Source organism: Crinia signifera, chromosome 7, assembly GCF_055691185.1.
Source record: "Crinia signifera chromosome 7, ASM5569118v1, whole genome shotgun sequence".
NCBI lineage: Eukaryota > Metazoa > Chordata > Amphibia > Anura > Myobatrachidae > Crinia > Crinia signifera.
In genome coordinates this window covers 151,588,769-151,607,686 of record NC_139223.1, presented here as the reverse complement: position 1 = coordinate 151,607,686, position 18,918 = coordinate 151,588,769, and the positions used below count along the sequence as shown (strand labels likewise).

General features: G+C 43.9%; 1 protein-coding gene across 2 annotated transcripts in view; it reads right to left on the bottom strand.

Moving 5' to 3' along the window:
* LOC146020677 (lymphocyte antigen 75-like) overlaps positions 1 to 18,918 on the bottom strand; it is a 341,840-nt gene that overhangs the window by 231,587 nt on the left and 91,335 nt on the right. For both annotated transcript variants that reach the window (XM_083153965.1, XM_083153966.1), the window contains exon 24: positions 18,662 to 18,820. In XM_083153965.1, the coding sequence (XP_083010091.1) occupies positions 18,662 to 18,820 (159 nt within the window). The remainder of the gene's footprint in view (positions 1 to 18,661; positions 18,821 to 18,918) is intronic.

Here is an 18,918-nt window from a genome sequence, read left to right as displayed (position 1 = left end):
TATTTTGATGCCCTCGACTATTCCTTTGGAACCTTAGAAGATGTAGGAGATATACTATCCCGATTAAATCATACTTATCAAGAACCGAGTGAAACCCTGATTACCTATATTTATCGTATAAATTATACCAGCTAATGGAAGAACAGAACAAAAAATTAGATCAGCTCATTGCCATACAATCTCCCAGCCCCCAAGGAACGTCAAGAGTCAAGAGTACCTCTGAATCGTGGAAGAGGCTATACTAGAAGATCGGAGGATAGGGGAAACTATAGGAACTATACCTGCTATAGTTGTGGTCAACTAGGCCATCATAGTTTTGAATGCCCACACAGTGGAGGGTACAGCCGAAGAGTAACTAATACTTAATCAAGGGGTTCTGCACAGTCGGGAAACTTACAGGGGACACCGGTGAACCCCGCATCGACTCCCAACTCCTCGATATAACTTCAATGGGGAGCAACCATTGGTCTAATTTAATGTACCATGGCATAGTTGGAGACGCTCCAATGGTCCCAGCGTTAATAAATGGACAGTATTGTCAAGTGTTATTGGACAGTGGGTCGCAAGTCTCAATCATTTTCGAGAGCTGGTACAATCAACATCTTGCAAATATACCCTTGAATCCTATTGATGGACTAGTGATATGGGGATTGAGTCATCAAAAATATCCCTACCTGGGATATGTGACTACTCACATTCAGTTCATGGACAATACTGCTGATCCTCCAAACCCGTTGCCTTTTTTAGCCCTAGTGTGTCCTGATTCTCCCTCTGGACAAGAAGTCGTTTCTGTAATAGTGGGTACTAATTCTAATTTATACAAAACCTTGTCTAAGTGGTGCCAAAACCAAGATAACCGTACATCTCAGGGTTCCGACAGAGAGACACAGGGCCTTATTCTGGTTGGTGCGGCCGGGCCGTACGCGAACGTTCCGGGGTTTTTCATGATCTGCGCATGCGTACAATCGCAAATGCGCAGGCGCGAACACTCCACAACGCTTACGGACGGGTCTCTCCATGCGAAAAAACCTGTACGCGAGAGTACGGGCATTGGGGGCGGCATAGGGGCGTGTTGAGGGGAGCGGCCGAAATAATGAGGGAAAATGGGCGTAAATATGGGCGTACACGGGGGTGTGCACCAAAAATGAACGGTGCTACTACCGCACGATCGCCTAAAGCACCGTTCATTTCGGACACAAAACAGGCGCCCGCCAACCGCCAGCTCAGACCACCCCTACAGATACCGCATGCCTGCGTGCGCCTGGGTTTGCTAATTTACGCTGATTACTACTCAAACACATACACCTGAATGTAATAAGCAATGCTGCAGTCTATTAAGTCAAAACCATGATTTCACTACCTGCAAGCCACACACAGCACTCAAACACATTGGAAGCTTATCTTTCTATACTTCTCTACATTTAAAGGTTTGTTTAATTTAAGGTAAGAATCTTTTTAAGACCTGCTTATATATGCTAAGGTAGGTATTTGTTAAACAGTTATACACATTCACTACGTGCTTTCATAGACTTTACACAGTAGCACACTCAATCTACACAAGTCGACATGTGTCAACGTGTTCACTCTAATACAAACATAGGTTTTGTATTTATGATACAATAACATAAACCACATCTAACACCTACAAAGTATGTTTCAGCAATGTTTTAAGCCCATGCCCACTATTTTGCACACAATCTTTGTATAGTACCCAAAATACAGAACTGTACCACTATCTGATCTGCTATGAATTGGATTTTACTACACTCTGGATGTAAGATGCCACCAATCACATTATTGCACTCACATCTCTCTAACAAAGGATTCCTACATCTGCTTATGACACTGTAAAATCATATATATTTAAAAAGTTATACATGTTTGTTCACAAGCAATTTTCTCATGTTTGGCCGATTCACACATCTTTTTTTAGGGAGGACACATATGCATTCCTACACAAATGTACCTTTTGACCCTTGTTTGTCTGCCTCACCCACTCCATGAGGAAAGCATTGTTCTGGACCTGCTTTTACCTACTACTGTAGGAGCTACTTCACCTGCACACAAACTGCTTTCTCACCTATTAAGTTGCTCTGCACATGTGCTGACACAAACTAATTAGCAGGGAAAAGTTGGATAGGAACATGGGAATGGCCATGGAGAGGGTTACACATGGGAAACTTCTACCACACTTCAACAAATGTTCAAAAATACCCTGGTCAGTAAGTACACATAAATGTAGTATTTGTTTCACACAAGAAATTACACATACAACAATTTTGTTTTAATTGGTAAAATAAATTTATTTGCTGTTCAGCATCACAGCTTATTTGACACTTTAATGTCATAAATCAAATAAACAAATAAAATAGACACAAAAATAAAAAAACAGCCAGAACAAGAGGTTGCATATCTCCAAACATGTGTTACCCTGCAAATGCAATGGTGAAAGAAATGGGGACACCAGAATACGTACTGCAACAACCAGGGTGAATACTAAGCAAGATACACACCACCAAAAATGTATCCTGCATTTGTAGAGGTCAAAATAAGAACTTTAATGCCCATGGCACGAAAATGGATCGATGGCCAACTCAGGAAGTGGATGTCCAGTGCAATTTAAACATTTGGGGTCCAACCACAGAGGAAGTGAACCAGGTCTCATTATTTGGGCCCTTTTTTCCCCTTTTTAGATGGGGCCTTGGGGACAGGGGCCTTTGGCTCAGATGGCTTGCGGCGTCTTCCCCTAGTGGACACAGGAGGGTCAGCAGAGGTGGAAGGTTGGGGAGCAGCTTGGGGTGGGCCAGCAGATGGGGGATTGTCCCTTAGGGACCTGGCGGTGGTCAGCAGCTCCGCAAGAATTTCATTCTGGCGGCTGAGGTGTTGGCCAATGCTTTGCATGCCAGCCGCCAGAGTGTCATTCATGCGGTTGAAGGCCTCACACTGCTGCCTGTTTGTGGCCTTCCAATCCGCCAGAAATTCCCCAACCTGCTGCTGACGGACCGCAGCATCCACCCCTTGCTGCTCGATCCTCTCCAGCATCACCATCACGCTGGCATCCCATGTCTCCTGTGGCTGGGGGTGTCGTCTTGGTGGAGGCTGGACCACTTGCTCCACCTGTGGCTCTGCAGAGGAAGATGCTGCCGGTTCATCCTGGGTTTCTGCTTCTTCTAGGATAATAATTGAAAACAATGTCACCATCACATACGCACAAAAAAATATCTTTCAAAATACAATGCATTACTGTGACTTACCATCAAAAGCAGCAGCAAAGACCTCCGCCGGGAGCTCACTATCCATATTGGATATCCCCCTGACCTCGGCCACATCAATGACATCCAAGGCGTCCTGCTCCAGGGGGGTATACTCTAAATTATCTGGCATAGGCCCCCTCCCGGTGGACATGCTGTGGTTGTACCGGTCAGTCATCTTCCTCTTCAGTGTCGTTTTGATGTCTGTCCACCTACAAGTTTAAAAATACAAATATCACCATGAGATATGTGCACCACTGTGCTACGTGACATTTCCTAGGGTGGGTGATCTTATGTTTTTTAGCCATATGTGTCCCACACACACATTAATGTCTCCATTAGGAGGCATTTCAGTGTCTCATCTCATTCATTAGGCCACTAAATGCACATACATAGATCACTATGCAGAAATGACATCATCCATGGCCAAATTATGCACCTCCACCTGTTGTGAAACTACACATTCCACCATAGCTTGACAGTGTGGTTATTATGGAGTAATTTAACTATGGGATGGCATACTGGGATGTGTAGTTTCTCACCAGCTACATGTGCACAGTTTGGTCATTCTTGTTTCAGTAGCATCATATGGAACATGTTACAACAACTCTTTCAAAAACACACTTTCTCTTGTCCCATCACATACTTCACATACTTCACATGAGCAGAACTGTGCCCATAACCTCACATCACACCAATGGTGCATGTTTCATATATAAATGTGGGTTATTAGACATGGTTGTGTTCACATGTGACATTGAAGTGTAGCACTATCTACAAACACACCTTTCTATTATTCTCAAAACATACATGTAACATATGTACACACATATGACATTATCAGGGGGACAAACACACTTGCCTTTTCTTCACCGCTAGCCAATCTCTGACCACTGGTGACACCTGGTTCACTTCCTCTGTGATCTTGTCCCAAAGGTTTCTCCTTGCACTGGCACCCGGCTTCCTGGTTGCCAATTCTCTCCATTCGCGTGCCCTGGGCACTAAAATTCGCAATTCTGCCTCTACAAATGCAGGGTTTCTCTTTTTGGTGGTGGTATCCTGCTCAGTCCTCACCCTAGATGTTGCAGCTCGTTTTCTGGTGGCCCCAGTTCTCTCACCATGCACCTGCTGGGTCACACCTGTTTGGAGAGATGCAACCTCTTGTTCTGGCTGGTTGCTTGGCCCTTGTGGAGCTGGTGCAGTTTGAACAGGGCCTGTTAGTGAGGGGCCCGCTTGGTCTTGCAGGCTACTTCTCTCTTGGGCCCTCCTTCTTCGCTCCTGTTCCCTCTTCTGCAAAGCTTCAAGCAGGGATTCTGCTGTAGCTCTCTGTAGAGCGTCCTCAGCTGCGGAATCCTCTGAGCTAGACATGTTTGCAGCAATTCTGGCCTGCATCTGACTGAATATTTATATGGTAATCTCCCGCCATGAACAAGGGGGCGTATATTTTTCCCCGCATTGTAGTTGCTAATTTACGCCGATATTTCCCGCCGATAATTCCCGCTTAAATTACGCAGGTCTCAACGCACCTGATCAATCACCTGTATATGCACATACACAGGTTGTGGAGCATTGTGTACTACATCGTGAAATGTGTGCACCTGTCATTCCAATGATGAGTGTTGTCAGCTGGTATCTGTTGGAGTTCGTGTATGCTTTCTGAGTCACATTTCAAAACATCACGTTATAATGCTTTCCTTACATATGTAATGAGTATGAAATTGTCATACGCCAACATGTTGCATTGTGCCTTTTTTATCAGCGTATTTATTAGTAGACGGTTGCATGTATTATTTTCAGCACACTGTATATACAGTACGTCTCTCCATGGAAATCGGTGTATTGTGCCCTTTTATCAGCGTATTTATTAGTAGACGGTTGCGTGTATTATTTTCCGCACACTGTATATACAGTACGTCTCTCTATACATTGAAAGCATGCTGTTGGTTATGGTGTGTGTATATCAGAACGGTCCGCGTAAGTTTCTATTCGCATCCAGTTTGTTAATGTAAGAAGGATTAATAAAGTTAATACTAAACAAACAATTTTTTTACACCAATCAGCAAGCACCAAAAGTGATATATGTACCTGCAATTAATAACTGCGCCATTGCCAATATGACTTCAACCAGGGCTAGGGCGTTTTCTACCCAGGAGCTGTTGGCCTTGCTTGAGGTCATGGACCGGCGCCTGGGGCCCAGGGGCCCATATGTGTCCAACATGGACAAGCGGCGGGCATATAATGCTGCCCGCCGGCTAATCTACGCCCGGACCGGCGTACGCAGAAGCCTGCCACAAGTTGAGCGGCGCTGGTCTGACCTGCGCCGGCAGCAGCCAGTGATGCTTTCCACACTTCGCCGCCATATTGCCCGATGTAAGTTTTTATTTACTAGTATGTCTGCGTTTTTTTTCCCCAATGATTTCTGTAATTTTTATAAATATGTTCATGAGTATGTGGGTGTATAGGGGGTGCATATGGGGTGTATAGGGGGTGTATATGGGGTGTATAGGGGGTATATAGGGGGTGTATAGGGGGTGTATAGGGGGTGTATAGGGGGTATATAGGGGGTGTATAGGGGGTGTATAGGGGGTATATAGGGGGTGTATAGGGGGTGTATAGGGGGTGTATAGGGGGTGTATAGGGGGTGTATATGGGTGTATATGGGGTGTATAGGGGGTGTATAGGGGGTGTATAGGGGGTGTATAGGGGGTGTATAGGGGGTGTATAGGGGGTGTATATGGGTGTATAGGGGGTGTATATGGGTGTATAGGGGGTGTATAGGGGGTGTATAGGGGGTGTATAGGGGGTGTATATAGGGTGTATAGGGGTGTATAGGGGGTGTATAGGGGGTGTATAGGGGGTGTATATGGGTGTATATGGGGTGTATAGGGGGTGTATAGGGGGTGTATAGGGGGTGTATATGGGTGTATATGGGGGGGTTTAAGTAGTTGCTCAGTTTTTGGGTGTAGCATATCAATTAGTTTGCATGATAAATGTCTGAAATATAACAGCAATGATAATTTGGAAGGTTATGAGCATGACTAATGTGAATTTTTCTTTCCCCCTTTTTTTTGAAACCCAATCTTCGATTTCTATGCCATCAACATGAACATTTCAGCACGGGCAAGGGCACGCATAGAAGCCCGGGAGCAGGCAGCCCGGGAGCAGGCAGCCCGGGAGCAGGCAGCCCGGGAGCAGGCAGCCCGGGAGCAGGCAGCCCAGGAGCAGCCAGACGAGGAGGAGGAAGAGGAGGAGGAAGAGGAGGAGGAAGAGGAGGAGGAAGAGGAGGAGACAATGGGTCCAGCTGGGGCCCACCAAATTTCAACATCCCCTTCCACCAGCCACTCCCCTACCCCCACCCCCTCCCCAACCCCCACCCCTACCCCCACCCACACCCCTACCCACACCCCCTCCCCCTCCCCAACCCCCACCCCCTCCCCCACCCCCTCCCCAACCCCCACCCACACCCCCTCCCCCTCCCCCACCCCACCCCATTTCCAACCCCCCTACACCTCTCCACCACCCACCCCCAAACCTCTCCAATCCCCACTCCAACCCACTACCAGTATCCCAAGTCCTATCCCATCCCCCTTGCTCCTGACCCCCCCAACCACCGCACACCCAACCAGCGGCGAGCAGGATGGCTCAACTAGCCGTAAGTAAATAATGTGTCTAATGTTTACCTACACATTTCTACACATAAACAATCACAACAACCACATATGTGTATCCAACATCAACATTAGTTGCAACATATCACTGCAGGGCGACCATGAGGTGTGGCCTGTCCTTCTCCAGGAACAAGGGTCCCCTTGGTGTTTTTTTTTGAGTGTGGCCATGCCTCACCCCTTGAATAATTGACATAACAGTACATCCAATGACATATCCGACATTAGTGGTGTTGTAGTTATGTGGATCCAGGTGTTGTGTAACTCCACTTCCCAGCATGATGTGCAACATAAATTTAGAGATTGTTTTGTTAATAGTGTGTGAGGCCATGCGGATGCATGCTTTACAAACATAGCTTTAGGCCTATAATTTGTACAGCAATGTCCTAAATTTTAAATAGTAAGGAGTGCTTAAGCCACAACAATGTCATAACCAATGTTCCCTCTAATTTTACGAAGGCTTTGTGCAGAAAAAGATATTGGCTGTGCAACTTTGGAAGGAAATGTACATTTTTGTGCGTCACAACGTATACAGGCCTAGGATTCGAGTTCTGTTGAGTTAATAAAGCAATTTGAATGTTTACAGACTTCACACACCACACATATAGACTATAGCAGTGATTTTCAACCTTATTAAACTCGTGGCACACTAAAACAAGATTTTAACCTTTGTGTGCTCAGTTGTAATGTCTGTGCGCGGGCTCGGCGAGTTGTGTGCGCGCGCACACGCGCACAGCTTAGAGGGAACACTGGTCATAACCCTTAAATAGCACAGCCTAATTGTGAGGTTAGAGGTGAGTCCCCCAAAACAAAACTACCAATTGGGATACAGCATACATCCATCCAAGAAGGAGTAATTAATTTAATGTTATGTAATATGTACAGTATGTGTGTGTCAACAGAATAGTATTTTGGACCGTGTTTACAGCAGACACATCTTCAATGTAGTTGTAAAATGTATGTGGCCTTCACAGTTAACTCCCAAATTCATATTATGTTACAATGCAACAAACATTTGTGTATATGATATATTAAAATATACTGTAATGTTTTTTTTCCCTTCACTACAGACACAGAACAGCACCAGGATGATGTGGAGGAAATTCTGCGGGAAATCTTCCTGACATTATTTTATTTGACTATTCTTTTTGGTCGACTGGAGGCCCTCCTTTAATTTTTTTTTTCCCCCCTTACTCTGTTTTGTTGAAATAAATGTTTTTGAAAAGTTAGAAGTTTCCTGTGTTTTTAATCATAAATATGTGAGAGGGTTTGTAAGAGCAGGTACATACAGATGTGTAATGTAAGTTAGATTGGTAATTTGAGGTGAGGGGTAACCATTGATGTGTGAATTTGTGTGTTTTTGAGTTAAATAACACATAGTGAAAATGCATGAATTTTTAATGTTGTTAGATTAAAACATCACACATAACATCAGGGTAGGTATACATGTTACACATTTTGGACAAACCAATTATGGACATAATTTAGTACATACACACAAACACCAACATAAATTTATTTAAAAGTAAAAGCAATGTGGGGACACATAGATAGTGATTAAAATGCCACATTAGAACATAACAAATATACATGTAATGAGGGTTAAAATGTTGTTTTATTAGGGTCTTTATTAAGGTAGACAATTGAGTTAATAGAAAACAATAATTGAATAACAATTAGAATAATTAATTAATTGTCTGAATTTTAGTTGAAAGGCAAGATTTGCAGGTCCATACATGTGAAGGGTATGCCAGCGTACACGGACGTACGCTCACTCGCACGAGCGGTGACATAAGCTGAGTTTTCTATTGAAAACAATAGGGACCCGTCCGTGCAAGCTGGCGTACGCTCAGATAGCCGCAAGAAGTCGGTGGGAAGACGGACGAGAGACGTCCGTAAACGGTGGCGTACGCTCTGTTGTACGCCAGTTGTCGGTGTGTAAGGGCTGGTCCGTCCGTGTACGTTGGCGTACGCTCAATTGTACGCCACTCCCCTTCGACGTTGTTTCTGGCCGTACGTATGCGGCTGATTTGTGGGTGGACTTAACCCCAACGGCCGCGTACGGAGAGCGTACGCTAATAGTGAACGTACGCACGTTTGGCCGCTCCGATCAGAATAACCTCCACAGTCACTTAACTCCTTGATAACCCAGAAGAATATCGCACCCTCTCAAAATGATGAGGTTGATCCTATTTCATTCACCACTAGGATAATTGAGTGCTTTAAAGTAAGCGACATCTCCTATGATGACCAAGAACAACTTATCCGGGACATGCGAGTACTTGATTCAGTATTTTCCTTTAGTGATTGGGATTTAGGAACGGTTACTGGGGTGGAACACCGAATCCGATTGACTGACGATACTCCTTTCCGAGAAAGGTCAAGAAGATTGGCTCCCGCCAATTTTGAAGATGTGCGCCTTCATTTAAAATATCTACTTGAGAACCAAGTCATTGCTGAATCGCAAAGCCCTTACGCTTCACCCATTGTAGTGGCACGGAAAAAGAACGGAGATATAAGATTGTGCATAGATTACCGGACTCTTAATAATAGAACTCTTGAAGATCAGTATACCGTACCAAAAGTGGAAGAAGCTCTGGACTGTCTTCAAGGGAGCCAATGGTTCTCTGTATTTGATCTCAGATCCGGATACTATCAAATACCAATGCACCCAGATGATTGTGCTAAGACAGCCTTTATTTGTCCGATAGGGTTTTTTCAAGTTTCTCAAAATGCCGCAAGGTATAAAAGGGGCCCCTGCAACTTTTCAGCGGACGATGGAGAAAGTAATTGGAGACATGTGTTACCGTGAAGTATTGGTTTACCTCGACGATGTCATTGTGTTCGGGAAGACATTAGAAGAACACAACCAACGGCTAATGAAAGTACTGGAAAGGTTACATCACAAGGGATTGAAGCTGTCCATCGATAAATGTCGGCTGTGACAGACCACAGTCAAATATTTAGGCCATGTAGTCAGCAGGGATGGAGTATCTACGGACCCTGATAAGATATCGGCAGTGGCCTAAACCACTGAAATTGAAAGACTTGCGGTCGTTTTTGGGATTCAGCGGCTACTACCGACGCTTTGTTCCACAATACTCTCAAATTGCTAAACCTCTCACAGAACTTACCAAAGGATATCCCCCTGTGGGAAAACATCGAAATCCTACTGGAAAGTATTATAAGACAACAGAGGAATTTGGGGAACGCTGGACAGAAGAGTGTGACCACGCTTTTCAACAATTAAAGCATCAGTTGACTCACTCCCCTGTATTAGCCTATGCCAACCCTGAATTACCCTATGAAGTGCATATTGATGGCAAGATACGGTTCTACGCCCGATAGCCTATATTAGTCGAAGCCTCTCTGCTAGTGAAAAGAACTATGCAGTTCACAAACTGGAATTTCTGGCTCTCAAGTGGGCGGTGGTGGAAAAATTCCATGACTATCTATATGCATGTCAGTGCATACTGACAACAATCCCCTAACGTACATCAATTCCACTGCAAAACTTGATGCTACAGGGCACCGGTGGTTGGCAGCTCTTTCCAATTACAATTTTATCTTGAGATATAAACCAGGAATCAATAACATTGATGCTGATGCTTTATCCAGACTACCTCATTCTAGCACGAGTAGTGAGAACGATGACTGGGTAGAGGTACCGGCTCCAGCTCTACAAGGATTATGTCACCAAGTGTCCTACATACAACAGCAACTGCCTGAAAGGGTTAGCGCACTGGGAGCTTCTGGAAAATCATTGCCACTGATGTATTGTTGGATTACCACAAAGGAAATGAGAAATTTACCTAAATGGTCCAAGAAACAGCTACATCAAGCTCAGAAGGATGACCCTGAGATAGGATCTATGTTGCGGCTATGTCAACGGAAATCAACTTCTGCTTTTCTCCCTCCCGTGACCTTAAGGTATAAAGTATTGTGTCGACAACGAAAGAAGTTGGTTGTAAAACAAGGGATCTTGTATCGAAGAACTAAAAATCCCTCCGGTGTAGATAAAGAACAGTTAGTCCTACCCGCTGAACTAGTACCCATGGTGTTGAATGCACTTCATGACCAACACGGACACCTAGGATATGATAAAACTCAACATTTAATATCTGAACGGGTGTATTGGCCAATGATGAATCGAGACATTGAGGAGTATTGTCGAAAGTGCCGAAATTGCATTCTACGGAAGTCGTTACCACAGCATGCGGCAAATCTAGTCAATATTTAAAGTTCAGGACCCATGGAACTCGACTGCATAGATTTCCTTTCCTTCGAGAGCCCAAATGGAAAAAATAGTAACATTCTGGTAATAACCGACCATTTTACCCGATATGCCCAAGCCTTTGTGACACCCGACCAGAGGTCAATCACTGTGGCCAAAACCCTCTGGGAAAAGTTTTTTATACATTATGGTCTACCCGCACGCATTCACACTGATCGGGGCCCCGATTTCGAGAGTCATCTCATCCGGGAGCTGTGCGACTTGTGTGGGATAAGGAAATCCCGAACTACTCCCTATCATCCACAAGGAGATCCTCAGCCGGAGCGGTTCAACCGAACTCTACTAAACATGCTGGGTACATTAGACCCGAAACAGAAAACCCAGTGGAACAAATACATTTGTCATCTAGTTCATGCATATAACTGTACCCGAAATGAAGCCACTGGCTACTCCCCATATTTACTAATGTTTGGTCGAGAGGCAAGACTCCCCATTGACATTAGCCTCGGCACTTCTCCCACTACTGTAAAAGCCCCTTCTCATTCAAAGTATGTTGCCAACTTGAGGAAGAACTCAATAATGCATACAATTTGGCTCAAGACTCAGCGAAAAAACAAAATGAAAAGAATAAAGCATTGTATAACCGAAACTTAAAAGAACAAGTGTTAGTGCCGGGAGATCGCGTCCTTCTCCAGAGACTGGGCTGTCCTCGAAAACAGAAACTCACTAATCGATGGAGAGACACCCCTTATCTTGTGATAAAGAAGTTGCCTGATATACCAGTGTATCAGATAGTTCCCGAAAATAAAAAAGGACCTATACTTACCTATCATCGCCAACATTTATTACCCATTACTCAGGATATTGTGTTTCCTCCTAGTGAGGATAAAGAGAGTCGTGAATCAGCACCAATACCTGCTAAAGAAAATAAAATTACCTCTTCTGTTGGTCCGTTAACTGAAGAGGGCAGAGATGAGGAGATGGACACAGAAGTGGGGTATTTCTACCAAGATGGAACTACCAAGCCAGCATCCATGTGGGATTTGAACTTGAACCCAATAGCGGATACAGGAACTCCACTGGCCACAAACAGAGAGCCAGAATTAATTGAGAACTATGTATTTCCGGAAGAGAGCTGGGGGAGTGACATTTCTGTAACTGATTATCTAATTGAACCTCCTCTACCAGCCAGAGTACGTAGACCTCCACGAATATTAACATATGACCAATTAGGGTGCCCTACAGTTGTTAATAGAGTGGTACACCCGAGTATTGTATATTCTTGGCCCTATTTTGGAAATCTGTCAGTAAACATTTAATGTATTCAAATTGTTGGTGATTGTTCTTATATGTTAAAAAAAAAAAAACACATCGGTATTCTTAAGTCTGGCTGGAGGAGGAGAAGGCGCGGCTCTAGTGACAGGGATGCCCCGCAGTGACACCAAGGAGGAGTGTCTGGGACCCAAATAAGGAGGTTGGTCGGACCTTAAGGAGGGACAGAGAAGGGAGAGGGGGAGTCAGCGCATCCCAGGAATCTCTAAGTGCTGCAGCAATACTATATGCAGAGCAGCTACCCTGGTATTATATGCCGAGCAGCGAGCATAAACTGGAGCAGTTTAACCCCCCTATGGTCTGCACCCTGCATTGATTCTAAGTTGCAAATTATCCACTAAGTCACCAGTGAAGGATAATACCATAAAAGTACTGGCTGTGATCTATACTGCACCTATGGTGAAATAGAAATCCATATTAACATAGACTTCAGTTATTGGAGTTACTGCTTATACACTGTAGACTCTTAAAAAGACACATTGTAGAAGCGTGGCTTGGCCGGACTGGTGAGCGGCGGTGGGGAGAGTGAGCTCCGTTAAACTCCCTGTATATATCCTGCTTCAGGGAGCTTGCTCGCCCCCCGTCTCACCCACACTCACCCTGGACCTCCTGGGGAAGTAGGTGCGTGCTTGGTGCCGCCGAGGACAGCCGGCGGCGACAGCGGTGGGACTCCTGGCCTGCATGGTCTCCTGCGGCTCTGCGCCCGGGCGCCATTTTGGAGGATGTGGTGTTGCAGCACGCTGAGGTATTGGGGAGTCAATTGGACCTGCTGTATCTCCTGTTCGCCGCCCGCTCAGCTTCTGTTCTGAGGACCTCCACTTGCAGGCCATTTGTTTGAGGTCTGCGCTGCGCTGTGCTGCTGTGTTACTCGAGTGAGCACTTTCCTGTATTGGACCTCTGCATCTTGGTTCATCTACAGTACACATATCGAAGCCTTTCTATGGGTATGTAGGGACAGTATATTTCAATTTTGCAGCGATTGCAGTCGCTACATCCCATAATAAATCCTGCCTAGAATGCAACACCAGCGCCATCTTTAAAATGTGTGTGTGTGTGTTAGTGCTACTGCTTGGGACTGCTACCTGTGAAGATTTCCTGAGCTGCCTATATAGCCTACCTGGTACAACACTCCTTTCTGATACAATACCACCTGTATGGAACACACAGTACTTGAATAATTGCTGTGGGGGATTACAGCTACTGGACTCTATTTTATATTTGGCGGTGTGCTAGCCACTGCCATTTTCTTCTCCACAGCTACAGTGACACTAAGAATTTAGCAAAGTGTGCAGTGTGTTTAGACATGGAAGATCCTATACAAAATATCCTGTGGGCGATCTATAACTCCACTAATCGACTTCTTAACCAGCTGGAAGGCTTACAAAGAGATGTCTCTTCTGAGCCCTGTACTACAAAGAAGGATGTTGCTATGCTTGATAGAAACATAGAAACATAGAATTTGACGGCAGATAAGAACCACTTGGCCCATCTAGTCTGCCCCTTTTTTAAACATGTTACCTCAAACCATATTTGATCCTTATTTTTTTGTAAGGATATCAATATGCCTATCCCAAGCATGTTTAAATTGTACTACTGTATTTGCCTCTACCACCTCTGATGGGAGGATATTCCACTTATCTACTACTCTTTTTGTGAAGTAATTCTTCCTCAAATTTCCCCTGAATCTTCCTCCCTCTAGTTTCAGTGCATGTCCTCGTGTTCTGTTGCTACTCTTCCTGTGAAGAATGTCTCCCCCTGTACCTTGTTAAAACCCTTGATATATTTGAAAGTTTCCATCATGTCCCCCCTTTCCCTTTCTCTTCTCTGCTCTAAAGTATACATATTAAGATCTTTTAGTCTTTCCTGGTACGTTTTGTGATGTAGGCCATGCACCATTTTAGTTGCCCTTCTTTGTACAGTCTCTAATGTATTTATATCCTTCTGGAGATATGGCCTCCAGAACTGAACACAATACTCTAGATGAGGTCGTACCAATGACCTATACAGTGGCATTATTACTTCTTTCTTTCTACTGCTGATACCTCTCCCTATGCAACCAAGCATCTGACTTGCCTTCTTCATTGCTTTGTTACATTGCCTACCTGCCTTTAAGTCCCCTGAAATAGTGACACCTAGATCCCTCTCTTCCTCAGTAGTTTCCATTATAGTGCCATTTATACTATATTTAGTCTTTGAATTTTTGCAACCCAAGTGCATGATTTTGCATTTTTTGGCATTAAACTGTAGTTGCCATTCTCTTGACCATTCCTCTAATCTACCTAGATCATCAATCATTTGTTTTACCCCTCCTGGTGTGTCTACCCTGTTGCATACCTTTGTGTCATCTGCAAAAAGGCACATTTTACCCTCAATTCCATTTACAATATCACCAATAAAGATATTAAAAAGCACTGGTCCAAGTACAGATCCCTGGGGTACTCCACTTGTAACCTTTCCCTCCTTTGACTGTACTCCGTTTACTACAACTCTCTGTTTTCTGTCCTGCAACCACGCTCTTATCCATTCAACTATCTTAGAATCCAATCCCAAGCTTTCAAGTTTATTTAACAGTCTGAAGACATGCCTATGAGTAAAGATCCTGTGACTTCTACAGCTCCTGTATCTGTGCATGCTCAGGTCATTTACTCTCCTGCGGCTCTATCCATACTTAATATCTCTCCCTACTCCACGCTCCAATCCTTTGATGATGATGGGTTTCCTGTGAAGTCCTCTCCTCTCCTTCTTGTGGAAATGCTGCGATCCTGGACTTTGCTGTCCTATCGTATTGGAAGTCCTTATCCTTCCCCAACATCTTGGAAATTGCTTGTGATGCTGCTTTTATCCTACAGTTTGATTGAGAGATGGCCAGACTAATGTTTTGATTCATATTTTAGTCTATAGTTATTGCTTTTCTCTGATGTGTGAAGTATGATATATATATATGCTATTGTTATACATAAAAGGTTATGGTACTGCCCCTCCCATTTGGACATCCTGAAATTTTACAAAAGTATCCTATTTTCTTTGCCCCTGCCAGTTATTCTGTCAGTATCCTGTGTTTGTTCGGTTGTGGGGGGTGGGTGGGTGGGTGGGTGGGGTGTTAGTTAAATTAGTTAGTAGGGAGTATAGTGGGTTAGTGTGGTGGGAGGTGGGCAAATGGGAGAGGTAGGTTAGATTTTGTTTTGGCTAGGTTAGCTATATAGCTAAGGGCCGCTAACTTGCTTTCCCCTATAATTTATAGCAGTAGAGGGGTAGGGGTAGTTAATTTTCAGGGATCCAGGTACGCCTAAGTTGGGGGTGGGTTGTACAGGGTGGGGGGTTTTGTGGTAGGTTTGCTTTGGGATTATGGGGAGGTATTTTGTTTTGTGTTTGAGGGAACTTATTTTATTTTAAGATAGACATGTCACTGTCCGTAGCTCATTGTGATACCACATTCTGCTTGGTATATGCTCATGCTCATGTTACGCGACTTCGTATAGCACACTATGCCAAGATTGTCACTTAGATATTCCTGCTTTTATATGTTTAGCAGCTGCCCGAATGGCGCCTTCGGGCAACTCAGTGCCAGAAATATTCCAGGAATAGCGTTCAATACTGTTTTACATGATTTTAATAACTCTGTGTAATTTGGTCTTATACAATGGCCAGTATTCAATGCCGGTGCGAGCGGCCGGCGAGGGGGTTAAACTGCGAGGATCACAGAAAACCTGTGATCCTCGCAGTTTAACCCCCGCGCCAGCCGCTCGCACTATGCAACGTTCCGGGGGAATCCTCGCAGTCACAGAACTGCGAGGATTCCCCTAAACTGCGAGAGCCGCGGCTAGTGCAGCAAACTCGCTGTAATTAGCCTCGGCTCTCGCAGCTTTTGGAGGCACATTCGCCAATTCTCCCTCGCTAAAAAAACGGAGTGAGGGGGAATTTGCGAATGAGGGGGGTCAGTTGAATACTGACAGGGTGAGCGGTGACTGCGAGCAAAAAGTCCTGCTCGCAGTCACCGCTCGCCCACGGCATTGAATATATGCCAATGTATCTATCGACATGTATGCTCATTTGGGTGTTTTGTTTGAATGGTATTTTGAAAATTCAATAAAAATTACTGAATTAAAAAAAAAAAAAAAGACACATTGTAAAATTGCCAGAAGCACTCAATTCCATAGAAAAAGCCTTGTTATAGCTTTCTGAGGAAACAGTTACAAGTTATTTCAGCTGACACTAAATGTCTGCTCTATGACACCTTAGGAAGGTCAACTATTGTAAGATAAAGGAAATCACTGCGGTGAGAAAACCACTGACACAGAGATAAAGTGCTATCCTGTGTAGACTTTTCAGATATTGCAGAGCTGAGGGAAATTTTACAAGCAGGAAAACTGTTACCTCTGAGATCATTATTTAAGTGTACACTGGTTATGGCTCCCAACAACATTGGATTATAATTGAGATTGGATACAACTGTGAATAGTGTGTTTACTCCACACTTACTCTAGTATAGATCCCTCTTGGGCCTAAGAACGGCGAATACTGAAAGCTACTTCTCAAGCTCCGTTCAAGGAAGGAAGCAACCTAAGGAATGTTATTACCTTAGGGGTGGAAACTTAGTTCTAGAATATTTCCAGAGTTATTTGGCAGACTACTACTAACGAGGATTACAAATAAATTGATCAAAGTTTCAACTTCTAGTATATCCCTCCTCACCTTACAGGACTCAGGTGGGAATTACAAGCTGCTATTAAAATACCCCTCACCTTACAGGACTCAGGTGGGAACTGGTAGCTAGCTATTAAAATACACCTCACCTTACAGGACTCAGGTGGGAATTACAAGCTGCTATTAAACTACCCCTCACCTTACAGGACTCAGGAGGGAACTGGCAGCTAGATATTATAATATACCTCACCTTACAGGACTCAGGTGGGAACGTTAGCTTTTAGAGTAACGTCAGGATTCATCACGTTGGGACTATCCCAAGTTAGACAAATGCCATTATTTATTCTTTGTGGTTATATACACTAGTGTACATTATTACAGGCCTCATTATTCTCATTATTGCACAATAATACTAACTATTTGTGGATTGCTAATATGGTGATTGATGATTGATGATTGATAACAATTGAATGTACATGTTTCGAGTATTAGTTAGCTGTAGGAGCTAATAATCTGTGTTCTTGTTTATAACAATTTAAGATAGGATTGTATAACCTTTATATTTAGCAGCGACATTCCTGAAAACGGACGGAGTGAATCAGTGGCATAAGTTCGTTCCAGTTGCCCGGAAGCAAGATATATATTGGTGCCCCCCCACAAACATACAACCCTATATAATCTTATATAAAATATATATTTCTGTTCAGATAGATAGATAAAATAAATAGATAACACATATATATTTCAGAACTAAGCCACAGAAGCAATATCGTTGGCTTCTAAATAACTGATTTAAACTTCCAGGGGAGGAGAGGTGCCCCCTTGGGAGCAGGAGCCCGGCGGCAGATGACTCCATTGCCTCCCAGAGTTCTGCCTCTGGAGTGAATTTAAGTTCCGTTCCAGTATAATAAAAACTTGCGTTGGATGTCTATACTGTGGTTTCCGCTATTTAGTCTGTGTGGATTTACTTATGTCAATTTGTCGTATGATTCTTGCTATGTAACCGCATTCATTGTTTAAAGGATCATCCAACTCAACGGGCGTTTCCCCAAGCTCGCCCCAACAACATCTACCCAGAGATATACATATATCCAATATAAATCACTAAAGCTTGGGGTGGAGGTACTTACCGTCAAACTCACATAGTCAGGATCGAAGACAGCGTTACAAGATGCACCGATTGCACAAGGAATCTCTGGGATTGCTTTTGCAGCTGGCATGCATGGCTGGGATCTCATGCTAAAGAACAGCATATGACTCTGCCAGATGGGAAGGTCCTGGGCAGCTCAAGGGGGATCATCGGTGAGGGGAGAAGTCACAGCAGTATATAGGGGCCATTACTTACACCTGAAGTGTATGGGTAATACATAAATGCTTGCAATGCTTATTATTTTCATTAGGCACTTGGACACTGGAAAACCAGGTGAGAAAATATAAAACCAGGGATGTGTATTTTTGCCAGTAGTACTCTCCAGTGTACTTTATTGGAACAGCCTCTTCCTGACACTGATGCTAATAAATGTTTGGTCACGTACCTAATGTCTCACAGAAGTTTCTGGCCTCCTCGCTGGTGTATGCAGAGTAGTTGTAAATCTTCATGTCAAACCCATAGCAGTAATCCTTCTGACGTACCCATCGGCCAGAACCAGGTGTTCTGGGACACAGCTGATCTTCTGCATACAATTTAGATTGTACTGTAAAATAGAACAACAAGTATTATTGCAATTGTAAAAGTTATGGTGCTTCAAATATCAATGAGGCCTATGCAATATAAGTAAATGGAAATAAAAGT